Source organism: Gossypium hirsutum, chromosome A01, assembly GCF_007990345.1.
Source record: "Gossypium hirsutum isolate 1008001.06 chromosome A01, Gossypium_hirsutum_v2.1, whole genome shotgun sequence".
NCBI classification, from domain to species: domain Eukaryota; kingdom Viridiplantae; phylum Streptophyta; class Magnoliopsida; order Malvales; family Malvaceae; genus Gossypium; species Gossypium hirsutum.
In genome coordinates this window covers 12778860-12802593 of record NC_053424.1, presented here as the reverse complement: position 1 = coordinate 12802593, position 23734 = coordinate 12778860, and the positions used below count along the sequence as shown (strand labels likewise).

Genomic DNA, 23734 nt, shown 5'->3' with positions numbered 1-23734 from the left:
ATCTTATGAATAAATAAATCGTTCAGAAAATTAGTTTAGTTTTCTTTGTGTTAATGATTATTTGCTCTGCAAATTAAGTTACTATATGTACATACATATATATATATGTAAAACAAGTCAGCCCATTAGCAAAATTTTGAATTTCAATTTTTATTCAAAACTTGCATAGCTTAACAGTGATCTTTTCACAATCTTTACAAGGGGAAAAAAAAAAAGAAGAAGACTTTAACAAGGCTGTGGCTATCCGAAAAAAAATTATACTCCTAAAAATTTATTTCGCCCTCTAATTTAAAAAAAAAATAAAAAAGAAAAGATCATTTTTGTTCTCTTCTATTTACTTTGATTAAGTACACATAGACTGCCACGATATCAAGTCAACAAAGTTAAATGGCAAGGTATCCAATTATTTATTGCAATGATTCTGAAATTTTAGATGCCAAAAAGCATAATTGTATTATATCGTGGGATTAAGCAATAACTAGTTTGATTTCTAATATTTTGACCTAAAATCTTTTTTATCAAATAATAGAGTAAATTTCTCCAAAAATCCCTCCTTGATATCCTTTGCTACATTTAATTATGCTACTTAATTTTCTTAACATTATTAATCCACATTCTTAAATTTATCAAAAAAAAAAACACCCACAAAATCATTTGTATGTTAAATGGTAAGGTATCCAATTACTTATAAAAAAAAAACCCACAAAATTACGTGTATGTTAAATGGTAAGGTATCCAATTACTTGTTGCAATGATTCCAAGATTTTAAATGCTAAAATACATATTTGTATTATGCTGTGGGGTTAAATGTTTGATTTCTAAAATATTGATATAAAATCTTGATCATCAAATAAAGGAGTAAATTTCTCCAAAATTCCTCCTTGATATCCTTTGCTAAATTTAATTAGGCTACTTAATTTTGTTAACATTATTAATTCACATTCTTAAATTTATTCAAAAAACACCCACAAAATCAAGTATATGTTAAATGGCAAGATATCTAATTATTTATTTTAATGATTCTGAGATTATGCCAAAAAACATAATTATATTATATAATGGGATTAAGCAATAACAGGTTTGATTTGATGTAAAATCTTGTTTATCAAATAATGGAGTAAATTTCTCCCAAATCCCTCCTTGATATCTTTTGCTACATTTAATTAGGCTACTTAATTTTCTTAACATTATTAATCCACATTCTTAAATTTATCCATCCTTTTGGCTCATTTCATATATCTTTGTTTTCCATTGCCTGTCAAGAACTCTGTCATTAGCTTTTTTAGCCAAACGAAGAACATTCTCAGTTATGGATTACCCAGCTGAAGACATGGTTTGCTCCAAAACTTTGTGATCCTAATTTCTCTCAATAGATTTGCACATTTCTCTTCAAATACTCACTAATGTTTGTGTTTTGTGGGTTCTGTTTTTTCTGATCAGAACTGTGTTCTAAGAGTCGATACCCGGTTCCTTGGATGGCGTGTGATGCTTGTCAGAGTCTTGGACAGCATTGATGGTTCTTCATTTTCTATTTCTCTGCTACATTGTTAATTTCTTGAGGAACAAGTCCCTTTATCATGCTTACTTTCTGTTCTGGTTTGTTTTCTTTAGGTATCACTTATAAAATAGATGGAGAAAAGGGAATTGTCCAAATAACAGGAAGAATAAACCCTAGACAATTGATGAAGACACTCGCGGAAGTAGGGTTATACGCAGATTTCTCTCGGGTGAGATCCCAATTTGGAGAGACGAATATTCCTTCGAGACATTGTTATGATTACCGGTACTATGGTGGCTATGGATATAATCCCTATGTAAAACCAGAGTATTATTATGGCTATCCTCCTCTTCAGCAAAGAAACTGGCACCCCATATATGAAAACTACCCACATTACTTGCATTATAATCAGAATCAACCTGTCTATGAGCCACAGGCTGAGTACTTCCAGCAGCCGCCACCGCAACCTGACAGCTTTCGTAATGGTGACCCCGAGTGGTGCACCATAATGTGAAAGACATTAGTTATTTGACCTAATGTTCTTTTGTTGGAAACCTTAAGGATTTTAGTAAACAATAACTTGTCCTAGTTTTTTATGCAATGGACATTCATATGTAGCTGTTAGGTTATTTAGACATTTGATCTTTGTCTGTTTTTTTCCCTTTGAACATTTGATGCTTTGTTTATTAGCTTGATAAATATTTTACATCATGATCATATCATGAGATCATCTTGATTGGAAATGGAACCATATATGCATAAAATCAGCCAACTACCTCTTATTTTTCCATTGATTCTCATAATTCATTGTAGAATTCTGAAAAACCATGGACAGATTCACAAATCAATGTAAGATTAGTTCATACATATCCAAGGAATTCGTATCTTGCTTACTCGTGAAACTCGTTCAAGTTAGTATTCTATTTGCTCCAGATTCTCAAAACTTCAATTTTCCGAATCTCACAATGAATGGCAGCACACAATACCTATATCCATCCGCTTCAAAACATCTTAAGGGACTGGTTTACGTGCGCTTCTTGCTTCTGTTCCATGCATTTGTTCACTGAAAATGGCAGATCATAAAACTCTGCCAAGTACGCTAAAGCATCAGAATTAGTGTTACAGATCTTCCACAAAGACGAAACCTCTCCCTTAGAGACGGTACCCCAATCCTCACAATCATCAAGAAAATCTAAGAGCTTCGCATAGAATGAGTCATAGTTCATTACAATGAAGGGAACCGGAAGCTCTGATCCAATCCTTTCAAGCTGAATCAATGCCAGTATCTCAAACATCTCATCAAGAGTACCAACACCACCTGGGAGAGCAACTACTGCTGTCTTATCAGAGCTCGAACTCCTGACCACAGCATCAACCAACCCATGCTTTCTAGCAGAGAAAAACCTGCATTTATTTCGATGATTGTTCAGATGCATAGATTTAGAATGGTGTCTGTGAGCCTTTAGAAACACTAAATTTCACCTGCAAGTAAGATAAGTTTCTGAGGGCAGGTATGGATGAAATTTCGAGGTCGTCCATTCTCCAGCTTCCTTACCTATCTTAAACCCACCAACCGCCTTTCCTGCTTCCTGAGCACCCTTAATAGCAGCATCCATGAGGCCAGGACCAGCCCCAGTCCATGTGGTACAGTCCAAAAGGTTAGCTATCTGCCATGCAGTAAAAACTAGTCTCATGAAAAGAATCAAAACAAGCCACTAGGGGAAATCAGTCCAAAGTGTACAGACTTTTGCTAAATGCATTTAAAGAGAGAAAAGCTCTATAAATTAACTTGCCTCCCTAGCCAGTTCCAGTGTTGGTGAGTAATGTGGATGGCCAGGTCCCATCCTTGAAGAACCCAAGTACACAACTCCCCTCCCAAGTCTGTGTATGAGTTCATAGCATTGCTCCATCTCTTTCCTAACCTTTCAAACGAGAAAAGAACATAGCAAATAAGCTTCTCACTTTACACAAAACCTATCAAAATAATATCCCCAAATTATATTGTACCAGCACAAGGAGATGGCATCCATAAACTAAATTGAAATTAAACATCCATGAAAAAATGGCAGCAATTCAACTTTGTATCTCCAAGACAATTCCCATTACTTTGGTGCATTGCACACTCAAATTATCAGTAGAGCATGTTCAAAAAAGCCAAAAATATAACCAACATAGGTATTTGCTCAGAGATTTTACTTTAATAACATAAAATCAAGTCTAATTCTATAAAGCAACACTTAGGATCAAAATCCATGGCTATCCAATATAATCAGCATTCTCCAGGCTATAACATGAGTCATAAATCAAGACAAAAATTAAGTTTTTAGTAAGAATAAAAGTGAATCCCAAAGGAGATTGAAAAGTTTGAGAGGTGAAGATTAGGATTACCTCATCGGGGCTTGTTCTTTCTTCAGAGTCCACAAATTCACTCTTGCAAAGTGAAACTCTTCCAAATTTTTTATAAGCCCTGAAATTTTTAGCCAAGTTGAAGCCAACAACAAACCTCTCTTTCAAAGTGAAAGACTGAAACCTGACATTCCAGTGATGAGAATCTCTCACAGAAACATAAGAACCCAATGAACCCAACAGCGCAAACCCCATCAAAATACCCTCCAAATGTATCCAAGACTAGGTTTTTGCATACACTGATGGATTCAAGGAAGTGGGTTATGAGTTATAACAACAGAAAAGGGAATGGAAGGAATCAAATTGTTATCTTAAAATTTGCAAGTTGTAAGGGAGCTTTGGAGAGAGAAGGAATAATTTATCCCAAATTGCTTCGGTTGTTGCTTCCATTGTTGAGCAAAGTTGGGAGCTTTAGTTGTTTTGTTTCCAATCCGATAGAAACAAAATGTTTATACAACTAAGGTTAAATTACACGCAAGTCACTCTAAAATACGATTTATCCTATTTTAGTCACTTTTATTTTATTTTTAATTTAATTAGCTCATTTGAAAGACCGACACGTGAAATTTTTTTGTTAGACTCTTCCAAACTCTAACAATCCTTCCCTCTTCTTCTATCTCTATCTGATGTGTTTGTGAGGCAGTCCGCTATGAGGTAAACAAACACCCACTATTTTTGGGTTTCATTCCTTCATTAATTTTATTAAATCTCCATTTTCTTTGTGGATATGTTACAGGTTTTACTTTCAATGCGCCTTCTCGGGATCAGATCTGAAGTATTACTTCTATCTGGTAAGCGAATTGTTGCTTTTGAACATGGCTTTCATCACTACATTGATTGCAGGTGATTATGGGCTTGGTGACATCTGGATGCGCGGCGGTGTGGTATATCGGTAGATATGGAGAAGAATCAGTGTAACCATGTGGGGGAGTTTTGCAATCAAATGATGATATCCATGGTATTATCTTACTTGGCCTTCTTTTTCCTACTTTGCTCTTTCTGTTATGTCTGGCAACAAAGTCATGTACCAGTATGAACCATGGAAGGAAGGCAAGTCACAAGTGGCTGGTTGGTTGCGTCCTTCAAGATTAGAGATTACAGTGTTTCTAGGGATATTATATATTTCAGATTAGGTGTTGGTGGCTGGAGTTGGATTGAGGTCCCATTTTTTAAATATTGTTCAAGTTTAGGCTCGTTTTTGGATAATTCAACCCTTTAAAAATTCATTTTACTATTCAAAAATTAATAACATATTAAAAATATATTTTTTATTATTTAAATTAAATTCGGGTTTGATTGAGCCGAGCAGACTATCCAACCTTTTCAACAATTTTAATTGATTCTTATAACTGATGGAACAAATTTTAAACAATATGCTAACTCTGTTGGATCTCTTAACTACCTGGTTAATAGTTTTAGAGTGAATTTGGATTGGAGGTGTATTTAGTTGTAATTAGCATAAAAATAGCAGTAACAGTGAGATAAAATACTATAGCATGAAACAAAAAATAAACTAAATATATAACACTACAGTGCATCCTACTATCCATCCAAACTCATTCTTAATTTACATAAGTTTAAAGTTTGTATAAATATAAATTGAGAAAGAAAAATAGAAGAATAGAGAAGGATTGTTGGAGTTTGGAAAAATCAATAAAAAAAATCATCATGTTGTAATTATTTAATAGATTAATATGTTACATCAATAATTTGTTAATGAATAATATATAATTTAATGGGATTAATTAGTTTAAATAATTATTTTATTTATAAAGTAACTAAATTTTAAAAAAAATAAAATGATTAAAATAAAATAAACCTTATTTTAAACTCACGACATTTATTTTACCAAATTTCAAATATAACATCCAATAATGGTTGGGCTTTCTAAGGGATAAAATCATGAACGCAAACATTTAATTGGGCCAAGAAAGCATTAATCTAGTTTACCCATGATTACTTTTTACCTAACAAAAACCCAACCCAAATTAGGACATTATGGTAATTAAACAAAAACTAGGGTTTTTGTGTATATGCGGGCTCTAACTTCCGCCTATCACTGCTTCTGAATCCTAGCCTTTTTTTCTTCACAGATTTGCTCCAACCCCCGCCCTCTGTTCCCCCTGCGAAAAGGCTTGAGCTTTCAGCCAAAATGGGTATTTCTCAAATTCATACGATTTTTCTTCATTAATATCTTCTAAATAATGTAGTTTTCTGCTTGATTTTCTTGCTTACTGGTGTTCAATTTAAAATTTTCTGATAGGTATTTCTCGTGATTCGATGCACAAGAGGCGTGCCACTGGTGGCAAAAAGAAGGCTTGGAGGAAGAAGAGAAAGTATCTGCAAACCCTTCTTTTTCCTGTTTCTTATTTATCCTTTGATGACCTTTTCTTTATCATTTTTTGATCTGGTTGGTTGCTTAGAAAGTTGATTTAGGATTATTGAAAAAAAATAAATTTTTGTTCTTGAAATTTACTTGAACTGATATTCCATTTTAGGCCTTTCGTTTTAGATTTAGCTTCATTTTATTGTCAGATGAGGATTTTGGAGCAATTTTATTGAGCTTTATCGGGGTTTATTTTCTTTGATTAAATTATTTAAGTTGCTCACCATTTCATTACCGTAAACTATGCTATTGGAGGCTAGAGTTGTAATCCACTTCATCTATTATACTATGGGGTTGTTTGACTTGGTTTTCAATCTTAGTTTATCCTACCTTATTGATGGTTTAATTTTTATAAGGTATGAGCTTGGAAGGCAACCAGCAAACACAAAGTTGTCAAGCAACAAGACAGTCAGGAGGATTAGGGTTCGTGGTGGAAATGTGAAGTGGCGCGCTCTGAGGCTCGACACTGGAAACTACTCCTGGGGAAGTGAGGCTGTGACTCGTAAAACCAGAATATTGGATGTGGTCTACAATGCATCTAACAATGAGCTTGTTCGTACTCAAACTTTGGTGAAGAGTGCTATTGTTCAAGTTGATGCTGCTCCATTCAAGCAATGGTATCTCCAGCACTATGGTGTCGACCTTGGTCGCAAGAAGAAAACACCTGCAGCAGCTACCAAGAAAGAAGGAGAGGTAGGAGGAATTTTTTTAAATATTCTTTTTCAACTGGATGTTATTGCTTCAATAATAGATTAGTATCTTTGTTGTTGAGTTAATTGTTTTTGGAAGTGTTAGTTATTTTGCTGTGTCTTTGTTTAATATCGGTGTCAGTTACAAAGTTCACTTGACTATAATCTGAGGGCATCGGATCTTACAATTTTTGGCTTCATATTGTATATAGGAAGGTGAAACTGTTGCTGAGGAGGCAAAGAAGAGCAACCATGTCTTAAGGAAGTTGGAAAAGCGTCAGCAGAACCGCAAGCTTGACCCACATATTGAGGATCAATTCAGTAGTGGTCGTTTACTGGCTTGTATCTCTTCACGGCCTGGTCAGTGCGGCCGTGCTGACGGGTATGTAACCTCATGACTTTTACCATTGTAATGCACAATTGCTTCGTTAAAGGAATCATTTATAGACAGCTGATAAATTCCTTTCACTAATCTTTTGGAGGATAAGTAGGACAGGACAAGTGACAATAACACTAGTATACCACTTATTCTAACGTGTGAAATGGGTTTTACAGGTATATCTTGGAAGGCAAAGAACTAGAGTTCTACATGAAGAAGATCCAGAGAAGGAAGGGAAAGGGAGCTGCCTAAAGTTTTGTTACTTGAGATATCATATTTCAGACCAAATGTCCCTTTTTTAACCTTTCTTTCATCATTTTCAGTAGATTTTGAGATTGTGATAGTGGTTACACATTTAGTATGAATTTTCAAGTAGTGAAGTTGTGTCGTAATTCAACAGTATTATCATATACCTTGAGCTGCATTTTTTTTTTGCACTTGGAATTTAGTTGAGATTTAACTTAATATAAATGGCAGCCTGTTTTGGGATTTTGTATTATCATATAGGATGAATTTAGTTGATGGTTAAAGATTGATTAGCTCTTAACTCGACATAATTCAAACAAGGAAGTCAAAAGTTGCAGACATGGAGTGGATAAATATTTACATATAATCATGATGGTACGAAATTGATGAAGAAATGGATAAGCTGCATTTCGGCAAAAGTACCTAAATCGCCTTATTATACCTTGCATTGCATTTAGTCTATCTATTGAAAAATTGAGCAAATTAGCTTTTGAATGTTAAATGAGGGAGCAAACAGTTTTTTTTTTTTTTGTTAAATTTGTACAGTTGAATATTTGATTTGGTGTTTATATACAATATATGATAATAAATTTAATTTTTAATTTTTATACATTTATTCAATTTGACCCATTAGAAAAGATTAAAAAGTTGGGAAAATTAAACATATATGTCAGTTTAAAAAATTATTTAGGGTTTTAGATTTTTTTTAATTTAGTGAAATAAGCCTTTTTGGCAAGATGTGGATGTCATGGCAAAAGCGTGCTTATAGGGCGTGACTTTTACCATGTGGCACCCAACACGATTTATTTAAATCAAAAACAAAAAATGCAAAAAATGTATATATGTTAACCATTGGATCGCCCTTGATTTTCTAACCATTGCAACCAATAGGTATTGAAAAAAATTCCCCAACAATTAAAATTTTTTCCTATATATACCCTCTATACTTTCAATTTTTTTTCATTTAGTCTTTATTCATCTATTCTCTCAACTCACTCTCAATTCTTTTACTTTTAATTTTCTATCCTAATCTCTCAATTTTCTAACATAATCGTTTGTAATTTCTTAGGTTTTATTCAATTTTCATCATCTTAAAAATTTTAAAAAATGTCAATACCTTTAATTTGTTTAGATCACAAACACATTTTCAATGTCTAATTACAAATGGTAAGAAAATATTATTATGTTTTTATTTTAATTAATATCATTATTAAGTTGTTAATATATAAATTTATTTTTTATGTTTATATTAATCAGGATGGACATTGAATTATCAAAACATATATACACAATTTAACTATTAGAGTAACGCATGTTATTGAATAATATTTGGAAGATATGGGGTTCTTAAATGTGTCATGTTATGCTTAGCGAGGCTAAATTGGAGCCTGCACTTATCAATGCTTTGTTGGAAAGATGGAAACCCGAGACATACATATTTCATCTTTCGTGCTATAAGTGTACAATTACACTCGAGGATGAGACATTACAACTCAGTCTATCGTTGATGTGTCCATCGTTTTAGGGTAATGCATGCCGCTGATTGGGGCACCATTTGCCACCAACTATTAGTAATGTGTCAGACAAGTTTAGTAGTCAACGAATAGATATGAAACGGTTAGAAGATAATTTCTCACATCTCAAAAACTCTTCTAATGCGGTTGAAAGACAACAATTCATTCGAGCATTCATACTGAGGTTGATCGAGAGTCTTCTAATGCCAAATAAATTTCAAAATCTGGTACATTTAAGGTGGCTCCATGTTATACAGCTTCATTGTAGCAACATCTTTGGAGGAAAACTCCATTCCAACTTGTAAATTGTCAAATTTGTAGAACTCACATGACTCAGTCTTCTATGAGGAAGTTCTAAAAATCCTAACCCATTTTTAGCATCAATGTTGACAATATGTAGGGTGGAGGTTCATACGTCGTAAAATCTGATTGGGTTCCTCCAGATTTGTTTGAACCATCACTATCAGAATCATTCCCTTCTGGTTTAGTAGCTATGGTCTCTGATTTAGAAAATAATGCAATTTTTGAACCAGCCTGGACTCCTAGATTGGATCATTATCTATTTCAACATCCTCTTCGTTATCAACCCAGTTGCAGTTTCATGTCCAAGATTGGATGTCCCTTTGCCGGTACAAGTTGTAGGGAGAACATCATCCGTTCTCATCAACCCTGGGTTAAAACCAACATTACTTACGAATTGTCCACCTGTGTAACTTGATGGCATACTCGCATAAGTGCTTCCAGCATAGATCATCAATGTTCCGAAGATGAAGTCAAAAGCTCTCATAGAACATCGTGTAGAGGTCTCTATGTTTGGGTTACCAACTAACCTTGACTATACGCCAAACTTGAAATCGATGGTTGAAACCGAGAAATGTCTTCCCATCGATGATTTTGGCATTCCCTAATACGAGCTTTTTAACAACACTGTGAAACCACCACACAACTGTGTGGTTGGACTTTCTACTTCCTGTTCCCGAAACAAATTAACTGGAACTGTTGTCAAACTTGGATCACCTTCCTCTAAATCGAAAAATTGGGCATATAACTCTAATATATCATTTCCAATTGAGCAATGCAAATAAAGCATTAACTTGACATCCATGTTGCCTTTGAGCTCAAATCTATTATATTAATGAGGGTTCATTGATGTTAGATATTTATATTTCAAGATCTAAATTCTCTTTCGGCTTGAAGTTAAGACTTTCCTTCTAATTCTTGACAGAAGCTCGTTTAATTTGATGCTTCGTTTGAAAGCCAATTCTGTAGGTTGGGCTGATACAAAAATAATCTCAATTTTAGTGTCACAAATTTGACCATTGTAATAAATAATTGCTCTAATTCGTCTACTCATCTTTACCAAAAAAAAACTTGTTTCACATGTTCAATATAAAATTAAAACAAAAACATTATACATAAAAATAAATACTCGTTAACCAAATTCAAACAACGACACCAAAGTTACTTACTTGAATTAATTTACTTTGTTGAGTCGATTTTTGAACTTCAGATTTTGAACATTAACAATCTTCTCCTTAACATTCAAATCTTCTGCTCAAAATTTAACTACAAAATCCTCCTCATATCAATCTTCATTTTATAAGAAACTCTATCACCAAATATGAAATAAATTTGAAAATGTTAGAAAATATCAGACATGACAAGTCAAAAAAACACTTCTAACAAGAAATATTTTTTTTCTGAAAAGTTTTTAAGATAGCATTCCATCTGCCACGGAAAAGATGGAATGTAAATTTTATCCCAAGATTCTTGGGTTTTCAGAAAACTTTATCCCAAGATTCTCGACTTTTCAGAATTCAATCTAGTTGTTAATTTTTTTTAAGCTCGCTTTCATCCTCTCTCTCTCTTTTCATGTCACCCAAGTTTCCTCCTCCTACCATGCCATCTAAAAACGCTTCCTACAAAAAATATTTGTCACTTGTCCCAAAATCAACCTATTTACTGAAATTTCAAACAAAACAACGAAAAACCTTAAATACTTTTTTTAAAGTGGCATATTAGCCTAATTTTGCCCCAAAAAGATCTTAATAAAAAATTTTAAAAATTCAATTAAACCCTTTTAAATTTTAAAAATTATTTAAAAAACCATACAAATTATAAACGCAATTTATAAGAAAAAATTACAAAAATTTTATATAAAATTTTATTAAAAAATAACAATACCGACCCAATAATAATTTTTTATAAATCTTGTTTATAATTTTTATGATTTTTTAAAAACTTTTAAATTTTAAAAGGCTTAATTTAAATTTTTTTTAAATTTGTTATTAAGATCTTTTTGACCCTTTAGTTTTATTAGTTTCAATTTTTTTTTAATTTGCTTCTAATAAAATAATAGAATAAATATGTATAGGTTGAGGATTAAACTCGTTATCATATCTTATATATAAACATCAAATTTTGATGAAGAAGCTGTTTTATTTATTTATCTAAGGTACAAGGATTAATTTATCTATTTTTTTAATAAATAAATTAAAGTCTAATACAAAGAGATTTTGTGGTACTTTTAGGGGAGGCTTCTCAAGTATCCTCTTTTTGGATCTTTTTGTGACATATCTCGAGTGTCGAGTTTAATTCAATTGTCGAGTTGAACATCTAGAGACGTATTCGCAACACCCATATACGATTCCCAGCAACATAATATGCTACGTATAAGATCTTAGCTAAGAAATTCAGAATTTCATCCTGAGTTCATTGCAAGATACATCAGGAGTGTTATAATACAATAATCTTAAATATCCCATTTCATTCACAGATTAAGATGATAGAAAACAAATAATGTGTCCAGGAATTGTCTCAAACTAAATGAATCGAAAATTGAACCTGTAATCTTACATTTCAAAGATGACCTATCAGACCCAAAAATTTTCCATCTACCAACAAATGAACAATGCCGAAATCAATCACCAACCGGAATGGTTTCACCGTCTCCTTTCTGCTGTTCCTATAGAACATTCCTTTCAGTTAACTTGGCTATGAAAACAGTCTGTTGAAAGGAAAACAATCTCTTCTAAGTTTCTTCCCTAAGTGCCGGATTGGAAATAAAATCTGGAAAAAATAATAATTTCTTAGCACCCGAGACTCCTCATTATCTTGTTAAGCCGATCGATGACAACTCCTGGATTGGCATACGATCCGTCAAGGTTAATGGCATGATATTCCAATCCTTTCCATTGGGCGATCAATTGAAAGTGAGGCCGTCTGAAAAAGCTGCTAATAATTTCGAGAATCACGGTGTTTGGTGTTGCAGACACTATATGTGTTAGACCAGCACCGTGAGCACCGATAATAACCGAAGCATCCTGAATGGCTCTGACCTGTTCCTTCATGGACATGTGCGCAAATAACCCGTTGACAAGGTTTACTTTGCATTCCTGATGATCAGATGCCCATTTCTGTAGTGAATCAAACACTTCTTGTTCATTGCTTAGTCTTGATTCAACTTTACCTCGATGGCGTGGATGGGCTAAATAATCTTCTCGACGGACAAAGAGGATGTTATAATGACCCGAGACTGCCTTATCAGAATGATGTCTGTTTACAGGAAATCCAAAAGCGTCTCTGATCATTTCTCCAAACTCAGATAACCGAGCAGTTTTTTTGTCATCGGGGCTTTGCCATAGATCATGTGCAGAAGCACCTTGACAATCTATGTCTTCGCTAAGCCCTTTAAACAATGCAGTCTCGTATCCTAATGGTGATAAAACAGCATGGCGGAAACAGACCGGACCACTAAAGTTTTTCGCATATCTAAGGCTTGAAAACAATGCTTTCCATGTTTCTTCTAATTGTGTCTACAAATATTCAGCCAAGAAAAGGAAAAAAAAAAAAAAAAGATCAGCCATTGTAGGATAATAAAGCCTTTAATAGACACAAATAGTTAAACTAAACAGATGTTCAAAATATCCATAAAATGTGACTTCTTGTTGCAAGCATAATGAAAACGATGATCGCAGATGTCATGCTACACCCTCGGGGGACAACTTAAAGGAAAAGCTCTACACAAGGAGTATCAAAGCAGGGCAGTGGCTATCATGTAATAGAAACTCTACAATCATAGCAAACAGAAAATTCCTCGTAGTCGAGTGTTGAGAAACTAAACAGTGAGTATAGGTTACAGTTTATGTATATGAATTGTATTCGTATCTTGGGATTCATCCTTTTATTGGGAATTCAGGTGGACTATGACTATCTCACCTCCTGTAAGATAGGTTACTATACATGGTTCATTATTCACTAACCGAACATTCCTCCCTATTCCTATCTATAACCACTCCTCCATTCCATTCAGACAAGAAAGGATAATATGACATTAAAAGAAGCCGATAACATGGTATCGAAAGAATGATAGTATTCGAAGTTGAAGAAATATGACATTAATAGAAACCGAACCTCACAATGACCATCCACAAAGACCAAATGCGGCCGGTTCGGCAAGCCGGTAACCCTAGAAGACACATAAGCGCTGTACCAATCTGTCACGGTGTGGAAAAGGTTTGCATACTCGAATCTTGTTATTAGAAGTATAGGCTCCTCTACCCACTGAAATCAAAGCTTCCCAAATCAGAATCCAAAGAGAAACAAAACCAAGAACCAGCAATCGGATTAGTAGCTAATGAACAAATCAACTACTCTGCAAACCGAACTAGTGTCTACTTACAAATTAAATCAAATTTCTACTTCCTAACCAACTTATTTCAAACCAAAGTTGCAAAATTCAGTTCATGTATTTGCCGGTAAACTCGCAACCAGTGGCATTGAAATGCTGCCAATTAATCTAAAAATCCCCAGACATTAGAACAAAGGAAAACATATAATAGTTAAAAATACTAAAACCAGACAAGACAAGCTAATTTTCCCCTTGGAACAGGCACAAACAGAATAGCCTAAACATGTGTTTTGACATACAGACTTGCATTAAGTCATATTCCATATGTGCACCAAACATTAGTTTACTTTGAGAGCCTCCATTAACAGCCAGAAATATTAATTTCATCAAGATCGAAGAACAGAAATCAAAGGGAATCTAACCTCTTGACAAGTGAAATCAGTTTCACCCACAACAACAATTGACCTCACCAATTCCCTCATAGTATGTTTCATAACATTCCCAACAGGCAAGAACTCGTTCAAAAACTCCTCCCCGACAAGCTTCTTGGTCTTTGACCTGGATCCTCTTACTTCAGCTTCGACCTCAAAAGCTCCATCTTCAAACTCAGGCATCTCTTCATCTTCAGTTCTACCAATAACATCCTCCAGCTTTTCACCTCCTCTCGACATCTTAATCTTACCGGGATCCATCCTTATCTTCCCACCTTCACAAATCGAACTCCTTAAAGTCCCCGAGTAATGGCACCTGAACCAGCTTGACCCGGATCTCACGGCGGCTTTTGCCGGCAAAACATCGGCTGACTTTGTGAACCCATTCCCAAAATAAGCTTCACATGACTTCGAAGGTACGTTTGAGGTCAAAGACCAAGGGAGATAGGATGGGATGATCGGCCAGGGCTTTGAGAGATGAGGCCCACGGTGTGGGATTATAGCGGGGAAACCCTCAGCGGTGGTGTCCCGGCGGTTGTCGTTGTGGTGGTGGCTGGAGGAGAAGTAAAGGTAAAGTGTGATGGAATTTAAAGCAAAGAGAGCTAAGAGAATCTTGAAAAGAGTTGCGTGTTTCTTGTTCATGTCTGAGAAATTAAGGGATTGAGTTTCGATGACTTTCGTTTGACAATAAAACAGATTTCTTTGCTTTGCAAGAGTTTTGTGTTTTTTATCTGACATGTTTCGGTATCTTCTGTTATTATTGTCAATGTTTAATGTGAAAACCAAAATTTTAAACAAAAAATTTAAGATGGGTAATTTTATTTATATTTGGATCATTTTCCCCACAAGATACACTTGTATTCTTCTTTAACTTTTATCTTTATTTATGTAGTTATTTATTATATTCAAATTTTATTCAATAATTATCTAAATTATCTATTAATTTAAGTAAAAAAAAATTAAGTAATTGTAGTCCCAATACTCCATAAATATGTAAAGGAATATAATCAAATAACCACAAGAATACACCAAAGTTGTCTCTAAAACTGCTCTTTATATATGGCACAAAATAACCTATTTATATAGACCTCTTCAAGTGGCCAATCAACAATATTTTAATAGGATTTAAATTTCTATTTAACAGCTGAAATTATCTTATTAATTATCCTCAAACAAAAGTCTTCATAAATCTGTCTTCTCTTGAATAAATATGATACTTGTTTCTAAAAAATAACATTTTAATAATAAGATTTTCATGTTTATCTAATTGTGTCAAAAAATCTAATTAAAAATCTTAACACTTAATAGACCAATACTTTTAATTTTGTTAAATATACCATATTCAAATAAATCCAACTTTTCTTAATCAAAACCTGTAGAAAGCGGAAAACAAAAATCCAAATAAGGGTACATGGTCCTCAACACAAAGAAAGAAAAAGTTGTGTTTATTCTTCTTAAAGTTGTACTTATTGAGTTGTCGAAATATTTAAAACTAAAAATAAAGGAAATGAGAAATAGCCTTGAATTAACTATAGTTTGGCCTAAGTCTGGCTAGTGCCTATGGTTTATAAACTATAAACTAAGCTTCTAAAGATAATTAGCAATTTTAATGAACAGCAGTTTGAACCTAACTGCTATATTTAATTTCTAAGTATTTTTTAATAGCTGGGCAGCAATTGTTGCAGGGGCTGTTTTTTATCTGTTATTAGTTATCACATTATAAACGTTTTCATTTTATTTTGTTTTTTAAACTAAAAGCAGAATATATATATATTAATGTGAAGTTTGAATGTGTTAAAAAAAAGTCACTACTTTTTTTTATATTATGGGCGAAGCTCCTGATAATCAAAGCTGCCCTTGTTTGACTGCCGACTATTAATTCTAATTTATAAGGAAACAAGGTTGTTTTATTTTATTTTTTTAAAGGTAAATTTATTCGATGAATGAAATTATATAATTAAGAGAAAAAAAATATTAGATACTCGTTATAGATGGTGAAGATGATGAAGGACAATCTTTATTAATATAACAAAAACTTTTAGTCTCAATATCAATAAAATATTATGACGCGTTAGCAATTGGCTTAGTAACAACTCAAGCATGACGTATCTGGAGTGATTGTAAGCACTTAATACGATAAGAAAATCAGCCCCGGATGATCCAAAGCGACGAGCAAAAATCGACAAAAGAATTAAGCATTTACCAAACTAGAGAGGATGATAATAAAATCATCTCTAACATCAATTGTAAAACTAAGATTACATCTATAAACAAGACTAAAAAACGTGCTATAAGAGCAAACAAAAACTTCTAAAATTAAAGACTTATTAAACAATGGAAAAATAAACAAAAAATAAAAAAATATAAAACTTAAGACAACACGGGTCCAAATCGACATGTGAAATCATTTATTATTCTAAAATACTCGAAAAAAATAAATTAAGACGTTGATGAAGAGCCACCCACTTTCCAAGAAAAACTACTGGTGGTCGATGGAGTTTTAGTGAATAACAAGTACCGTCATCTATCCATCACAACTTGTGAAAGACAACAAATATACTCACAAAATAGATTTACAAATTGAAAAGAGAGAAGACGTGTAGTGAATGAGAAGAAGAAAGAAATAAAGGGTTGATGGGAGAAGAAAAAGGCGGGTAATAACTAGTCCGGAGACTAGTACCGTTGCTAAGCAAAACAAAATATAAGAAACAAATGGCTTGGAGAAAAAAAAAGGTTGTTTTATTTTAAAATTTTAGAAGAAAATATTAGGCTCAATAAATGAGATTAAATAAAAAAAATTATATTCATTTAAAATATAAATCACATTTAGGTTTCAAAATTCAAGACTGAAATCTAATTGGCTCGTTCTCTATTTATGTAACATAAAAAATCTAAGGGAGAGATTTTTACACACTTTCGTAACTATTGATATTATTAGTATTTTAATGATCCAACCGTTGGATATATTAATATTGTACTTGTCATTCATGTAATACTTTGAATTGATCTACATTAAAGTTTTAAATTTACATTAAATTTGACATGCATGATTTATATAAATAGGTCATAAAATATAACAGTTGAATGATTAAAATATTAATAATTAAATAATTACGGGAGTGTATAAAATTACTTTAATTTTTATCTCATGTAAGTAAATCCTCCCAAAATAAAATATATAATATAATAATGCTAACATTTAAAATAAGATATTATTGTCTATATCTAAAATTGTAATAAAAGGGAAAAGAAACATATATTAAATTATTAAATCTTAATTTTAAAATAAAAATAAAAGAAATATGGGTTAACTTTAAGAAACTTGATTTAAAATAGAAGTAAAGTTAAGCAAGATAAAGTTGAAGGATAAAGAAGGTTGATATAGGCGAATTGGAATCATTAACACCTCGACTAACAGCTAAGGCTTCTGGATTTTTTATTTCGCAAAGGAAATGGCAGTGTATGATAAGAGATGTTGGAAAATGCCAAGGCCACACTGGATGTAGGATGATAAAATAAGTGCTTCAATTTGAGTAAATTATTGAAACTTCCTTGACTAAGCATAATCTATAATGTACATATTTAGATAATTAAGATATCAATAATTCTTTTTTGTTTAATTCCCCCATACTCTTTGCCAAAATGAACCAATTGGTTCTTGAGACAAAATAAAAAACAAGAATCAGAAATCCAGGGTAAGACCAGATTCAGATCTCCAGTGCCTTGCTTTCTCGAACCCGTTCGTGTAATTCTCGAAATCGTCGATCGTCCGGTCGATCTCTTCTTGAGTGTTCATCACAAAAGGTCCAAATTGCACCAAAGGTTCACACAATGGTTCACCTCCTACTAAAATAAACCTCAGCAATTTAGAGGACTTGTTCCATGCCTCTAACCCATCCCCGGATCCTAATAGCAGCAGATGGTGCGCGTTCACCGGGGACGATTTCAACCGGCCAAAGATACCCTCACCTTCCAAGACATAAACAAAGGCGTTCCACGATTCCGGTATCGGCTGTTGAAGGTGAGCTCCCGGTTCGAGAGTGAAGTCCAAGTACATTGTTGGGGTTCTGGTATAAACTGCTGACTCAGTTCCTAAAGCCTCACCAGCTATAACTCTAACTTTGATCCCATCTTTTGTAGCTTCTGCAATGTCCTTACTTGATATTTCTTGATAACTTGGCTCAATCCTATAAAATAAATAAATAAATGAACATAAAGATTAAACCAGAGGACTTTTTGACAGCATGTGTAAAGGTAGTGGAACAAGCATTAAGCCATTTTTCATGATTAAAGATTCTTTTCTTTTCTTTTTTTTCAAAAATGGGGCTCAAACATTTCAAAAAGCCTGACCATATCCACCATTAGCAAAGCTATGATGCTGAATTCAATACCTCTTTGACATCAAAGCCCTAAGTTGAGTGAATCAAACTTGAAACTTACATCTTATATTTGGACGAGAGATTGATCCATAACTGTAGACCCTTTTGGGTTCCTTGTGCTGCAGGCATCTCTGAGTGCACAATGCCTCTCCCAGCAGTCATCCATTGTAGATCACCAGCTCCAATGGTCCCTCTATGCCCATCAAAGTCTTCATGCTTAACTGCCCCCTATTATATATATATATATATCAACCATTTGTAATGCCTCTTTAAGGTAAGTTTTTATACAAGTTGTAAACCTTATTAAATATGTCTAATCTATCCAAATTTGACATATACAAACAAATAAAGCAATCGCTTTATACCCAAGTTCTTGATTAAAAAGAAAATATAAATTCTGTACCTGTAACATGTAGGTCACTGTCTCAAATCCTGTTAACAGAAAAACAGAGGATATAAGGATAAAAAACAGAGTCCATATTCTTGAGAGAAAAAAAATTCAAATAGAAGGAGAAGAATCAAACCTCTGTGTGGATGATCAGGAAATCCAGCAGGTGCTGTTACTGCAATATTCAAAACCAAAACCTTTTAATATGTACCTATACAAATACATACACACACACATATATATATAGCAGAGGAAATTACACTTCTATGAAAAAACAGAGAGACTAACCTGAGAATTCATCCAAAACAAGGAAAGGATCAAAGTATCTCAACTCAAACCTGCAAAAAAACAAAAGATACCTTTTAATCTAAACATCTCAAATTCATCAAATTTTCATTCATTTTAATGGAAAAAAATTTCCTTCATTGCTTACCGGCCTATGCTTCTTCTCACTACTGCACCAACTCCTTCAGGTTGGGGCCTAGCCAAAAACTTCCTCACCACCAATCTTGGCTCATTCAAACCAACACATGAACCCTCTTTCTCAGGCATTTTCCTTTCTTTTTTGTTGTCTGTTTGTTTCCAGCTAAGAGTTTTGAAAGCTTGTTTTGGCTTAGTTACAAGTTTGTGAAGGAAAAGGTGAAGAATTCGAATGAATATATAAAGGGAAACTTTGATAGTGAAATCAAGTTTGTTAATACTAAAATATTTTGGAAGGTCAAAGGGGAAGTGTTGGAGGCCAAATAAGACCCACATGGGCCATGGAACTTTCCTTGAGCTTAAGGGGAACTGGGGTTTTTTTTTTTTTTTTGAATGAAAAACGTCAGCACAGCGTGGCCATGAAGTGGGATGATGCCATTTTGATCACATCCATTAGATGATTGACACGTGTCGAATAGGGGTCCATTTGATGGTATGACTTGGACCAATGATTATCGTAAGTGGACTCTAAAGGGTCCACTATCTATGAATAATAAGGAGGTAGGGGAGAGGGCATAGATTTTGGTGGACAATTTGAAAGTTTTAAAGCACGAATATGATGATTGGTCCACAAATATGATAGGAGGATATTCCTTTCCATATTCATTTGTTATTTTATATTTTAAAATTTTAAAATTAAATGAAATGAAATAAACATTACATTTTGTCTATTACCGCCCAAGTCAACATGTGGTGGTATTTTAGGGGAGTGGCTGTTCTTTGCCTTATTCCCCTGCGGAAAAGGGAATAAGTTGGACCCAATTTTTATCTTTTTCAAATATCAAAACCCTTAAACGAGTTGAATCATTTATTAGGTTGATATTTTTCGGTACAATGAATTGCTTTTCTTTTTCCTTCCAAAACAAGCTTTGGTATGTGAATTGGATTATAGGTTTTATGATCATATTTCTCATCAATCCAGAAGAGAATAAGGTGTTCTTTTTTTTTTTAAAAAAAATACTCTACATAAATAAGACTCTGTCATGCTAGGAATTTATTGCATTATATAAAATAATAATAAAAAATCAGACCTTTGGAAAGATGTATGCCCATTATAAATTCCCCTTTTCTTTATTCATTTTTGATCTTTTAGTCTGATAATGTTGTTGCCAACCATGAAGATGTACCCAGCTTGCAAACATAAATTTCTTTTGCTCTGTATCAAACTAAAAATTGCACCAATAGGGTGGAATTATGGCAAATGTTTTCTTCAAATATATTTTAATTTTTAAAAAAATTAAATAAATGAAAAGTTTGTCATTATTATAAATTCTATGTGTGAATTTTTCACTAGAATAGTTGTAGGTTTATTTTACTATAAAAAACAATCTTATCGCATCTTTGCATATAATGAAAGACAACCAATTTTGATTCCTACAATAAAAGCATTTATGTTTTATTATAAACTGATAAATTTAGCTACTAACGTTATTTTGAGTTTTTCTTTTGTCATTGATCTTTGTTCTTTTTTCAATCTACTTTTTTCTAACAGATTTAATGAAAGCACCATTAAAAAAAATTAATGAGGATGATGTGAAATTTTATATGTGAAATACTTTTAATGAGATGTAATTTATTACTTAAATAACCCAATAAGATAAGTATATGTAGAAAATAATAAAATAAATAATACATTAAATTAAAAAAATAAATTTAAATAAAATAAACATAATTATTTAAAAAAAATTAACTTAGTAGAAAATATTCTCAGTAGACAAACATATGAAAAATTGAAACCTTTTGAAAGAAAAGAAAATTTGAAACCTTGGATTTATTCATTAAATCTGTTAAAAAAAGCAAATTGAAAAAAAAAAACAAAAATTGATGGCAAAAAAAAGCTAAAAATACAATTAAGGTCATTTTGACAAAACATGCAAATGTTAATGGCCAAATTTATAATTAAGCTTAAACAAAATTACAATACCAATAAATAAGTGTTGAGTTTTTGAAAATAATATTATTGAACAAGACAATAATGATCTTTAAATACATATAGTAAAATGAAAATTAAAAAAAAAACACACAAATACCTTATTATTAAATAAACTTAAAATTGTTGTATCAACTTAAATAATTTTTGTTATAGAATTTGGAAGGTTGGGTAGCCAAAATATCTAGCTAATCACATCAATATTCAACATGGAAGTCCATCAAAAATTCAAATGAGGCAACTTGGAATAATGTTTTTTTGTTCACTCTTTTTGGACCCAAGAAAAAGGAAATTCTAAAGCAAAGAATATGTTTTATGTAAATTTTGATTCCTTATTACTAAAATTGATGATCGAAATTAAGTCCCACACAGCATAAAAATATTTAGATTCTAATTTGTGGTATATATATTGTGAAAATTTTCTCCCACGCGTCCATACCACAAATCACTTTATGTCTCTGTTTTGAATCATAATACAATGAAATATATCTGTTAATTTTAATTACGTGGTTGTTATAAAATAAAATAATTCTTTTAGAATTCAATATTTATAGTACATAAAAATTATAAAATAATGTTTTAAAAATCAAAAACTCTTTAAAATTAAAATTTTAAAACATCATTTTAAATAATTTTAATTAGCACCAAATCATATTTTATTTACAATACATCTTTAAGTGAGATTATACTATAGCTTAAATATTTATGGAGCAAATAACATATTTTTTGAATTTTTGGAAAATTTTATATTTTTCATATTATTTTTATTTTTATTTTAAATAGTTATTTATTGAGAATACAAAAAAAAATATTTTTTTAATTGTTTATGTACTTTTAAAAAGTAAAGACCAAATTGAAAAAAAATTAAAACATTGAGATTTAAAAGTACTATTATACCTTTTTTTATAACTTAAAATTTAATCACACTTGAAGATATACTGCTTCCTCTAGAAAAAATTTAACTGGCAAAACTCTAAATAATTTTTTTTTTCTCTTTTTTGTGAGAACTTTGAATCATCTTTAATAACCAACGTACCTTTTTTATAACAGCCAGCTATAACATATGCAATAAATTTTAAAAATTAATTATTTTGGAAAAATAAGAAAATGATTGATTGTGCCTTTTTTTTAAAAAAAATGTATATAATTAATGGGAATTATATTATATACTTTCTAGAAGGAAAGAATTGTTAATAAAAGATGTATTGTTGGGCTTGTAAATAAAGATTAATTATTAATGGGAATTATAAAAAAATATTTTTTAAAAAAAATCAACTATTACAATTTGATTAAATTGTTATATTCTTATTGTTCTCTTTTAATTTATGCTTAATATTTTCTTGTTTCAAATGAGAATTTAATTTATATATGAAATATTTATTTTAATTATAAAGTGTTGTGTGGTGGTTTCTTATCTTATCTATTAATTATGTGGTTAAGGGTTTGATTCCCAATGATAAAGTTAGAAAATTTTTTTCGGGACTGAAATTAAGTTTTATGATTTTATAAGAATTAAATTATAATTTCATCATTTTAATAATTTTTTATTTATAATTTTTTGGGACCAAAATTAAGTTGTATAATTTTAGTTGATTTTATTAGATAAAACGAAAAAAATATATATTTCTTTTTGGGTTATTTTAGATTTCACTGCCCTACCCCCAAAAAATTCAAATTAAATGCTAAAATAGTTGTATGATCATGATGAACCATGAAATTTAAGTTGATATTTAATGATAATTGTTCTCATAGTGGTGAACCATGGACGTGGTGGGAGAGGGTCCAATAGGATTTTGGTACTTTGTGGAGCTTACAGTTTGGAAGGTGGGATTTTTATTTTGGCAGAATATTCTCTAATTTTATAAAAATATTATTTTAATTTTTATCTAATTTTTTTATCTTTTTATCTTTTTAATTTTATTTGTTTATTATTAAATCATTTAAAAAATAGATTTAAAAGTTAATATTTTTAACTTTTTTGATATGGATACAATCGTTAAATTTAAAAAATTCAAAAAAAAATTAGAATTATTAAAATTTTAAAAAATTTTAAAAATTTAAAAAAATTAATTAAATGATAATATGTTATCCGTATAGCCATCCACATATATGTCACGTTAGCAAAATTAACAAATGTTAAATTTTTCATCTATTTTTGGGTGATTTGACAAAAGAACGTAAGTTTAAAGGGAGAAAATTGAATGAAGGGCTAAAATGAATTTTTTTGTAAAGCTGGAGGACAAGGAAAATCATTATACATATTGTTTTTGGACTTTTTAGTCATAGGTTCAAAAGTGTAATGACATCATTAACACAAAAGCATGACAGAATTTGGGTTTATTATTGATATTATTATAAATTGGATAAGTAGAGAAATT

At 31.7% G+C, this 23734-nt stretch overlaps 5 protein-coding genes across 6 annotated transcripts; 2 read left to right on the top strand and 3 right to left on the bottom strand.

The window, feature by feature from the left end:
• The first annotated feature begins 1131 nt into the window (after positions 1–1131).
• Positions 1132–2265, top strand: LOC107917833 (uncharacterized). Its single transcript, XM_016847177.2, has 3 exons — positions 1132–1333; positions 1441–1516; positions 1612–2265. The coding sequence occupies exons 1-3, from the start codon at positions 1310–1312 to the stop codon at positions 2010–2012; spliced, it is 501 nt and encodes a 166-aa protein (XP_016702666.1). The 5' UTR covers positions 1132–1309; the 3' UTR covers positions 2013–2265.
• On the bottom strand, positions 2254–4312 carry LOC107917831 (probable cytokinin riboside 5'-monophosphate phosphoribohydrolase LOGL10). Its single transcript, XM_016847175.2, has 4 exons — positions 3887–4312; positions 3292–3420; positions 2981–3165; positions 2254–2902 (listed from the first exon to the last, which is right to left on the bottom strand). The coding sequence occupies exons 1-4, from the start codon at positions 4097–4099 to the stop codon at positions 2500–2502; spliced, it is 930 nt and encodes a 309-aa protein (XP_016702664.1). The 5' UTR covers positions 4100–4312; the 3' UTR covers positions 2254–2499.
• A 435-nt stretch (positions 4313–4747) lies between these two features.
• Positions 4748–7857, top strand: LOC107917832 (40S ribosomal protein S8). The gene is made up of 6 exons (XM_016847176.2): positions 4748–4862; positions 5998–6060; positions 6168–6240; positions 6647–6983; positions 7192–7361; positions 7535–7857. The coding sequence occupies exons 2-6, from the start codon at positions 6057–6059 to the stop codon at positions 7608–7610; spliced, it is 660 nt and encodes a 219-aa protein (XP_016702665.1). The 5' UTR covers positions 4748–4862; positions 5998–6056; the 3' UTR covers positions 7611–7857.
• A 4008-nt stretch (positions 7858–11865) lies between these two features.
• Positions 11866–14969, bottom strand: LOC107917941 (beta-1,2-xylosyltransferase). Of its 2 annotated transcripts, XM_016847372.2 has the most exons (3): positions 14171–14968; positions 13532–13681; positions 11866–12933 (listed from the first exon to the last, which is right to left on the bottom strand). In XM_016847372.2, the coding sequence occupies exons 1-3, from the start codon at positions 14915–14917 to the stop codon at positions 12208–12210; spliced, it is 1623 nt and encodes a 540-aa protein (XP_016702861.2). In that variant the 5' UTR covers positions 14918–14968; the 3' UTR covers positions 11866–12207. The 2 variants fall into 2 exon arrangements, with proteins under 2 accessions (XP_016702861.2, XP_016702862.2); XM_016847373.2 differs by lacking the exon at positions 13532–13681 and having other exon boundaries at positions 14171–14969.
• A 2622-nt stretch (positions 14970–17591) lies between these two features.
• On the bottom strand, positions 17592–19584 carry LOC107916948 (pirin-like protein). Its single transcript, XM_016846326.2, has 6 exons — positions 19380–19584; positions 19235–19284; positions 19083–19121; positions 18962–18990; positions 18620–18786; positions 17592–18366 (listed from the first exon to the last, which is right to left on the bottom strand). Exons 1-6 carry the CDS (start codon positions 19496–19498, stop codon positions 17862–17864), a joined length of 909 nt encoding a protein of 302 aa, XP_016701815.2. The 5' UTR covers positions 19499–19584; the 3' UTR covers positions 17592–17861.
• Between the last annotated feature and the right edge of the window lie 4150 nt (positions 19585–23734).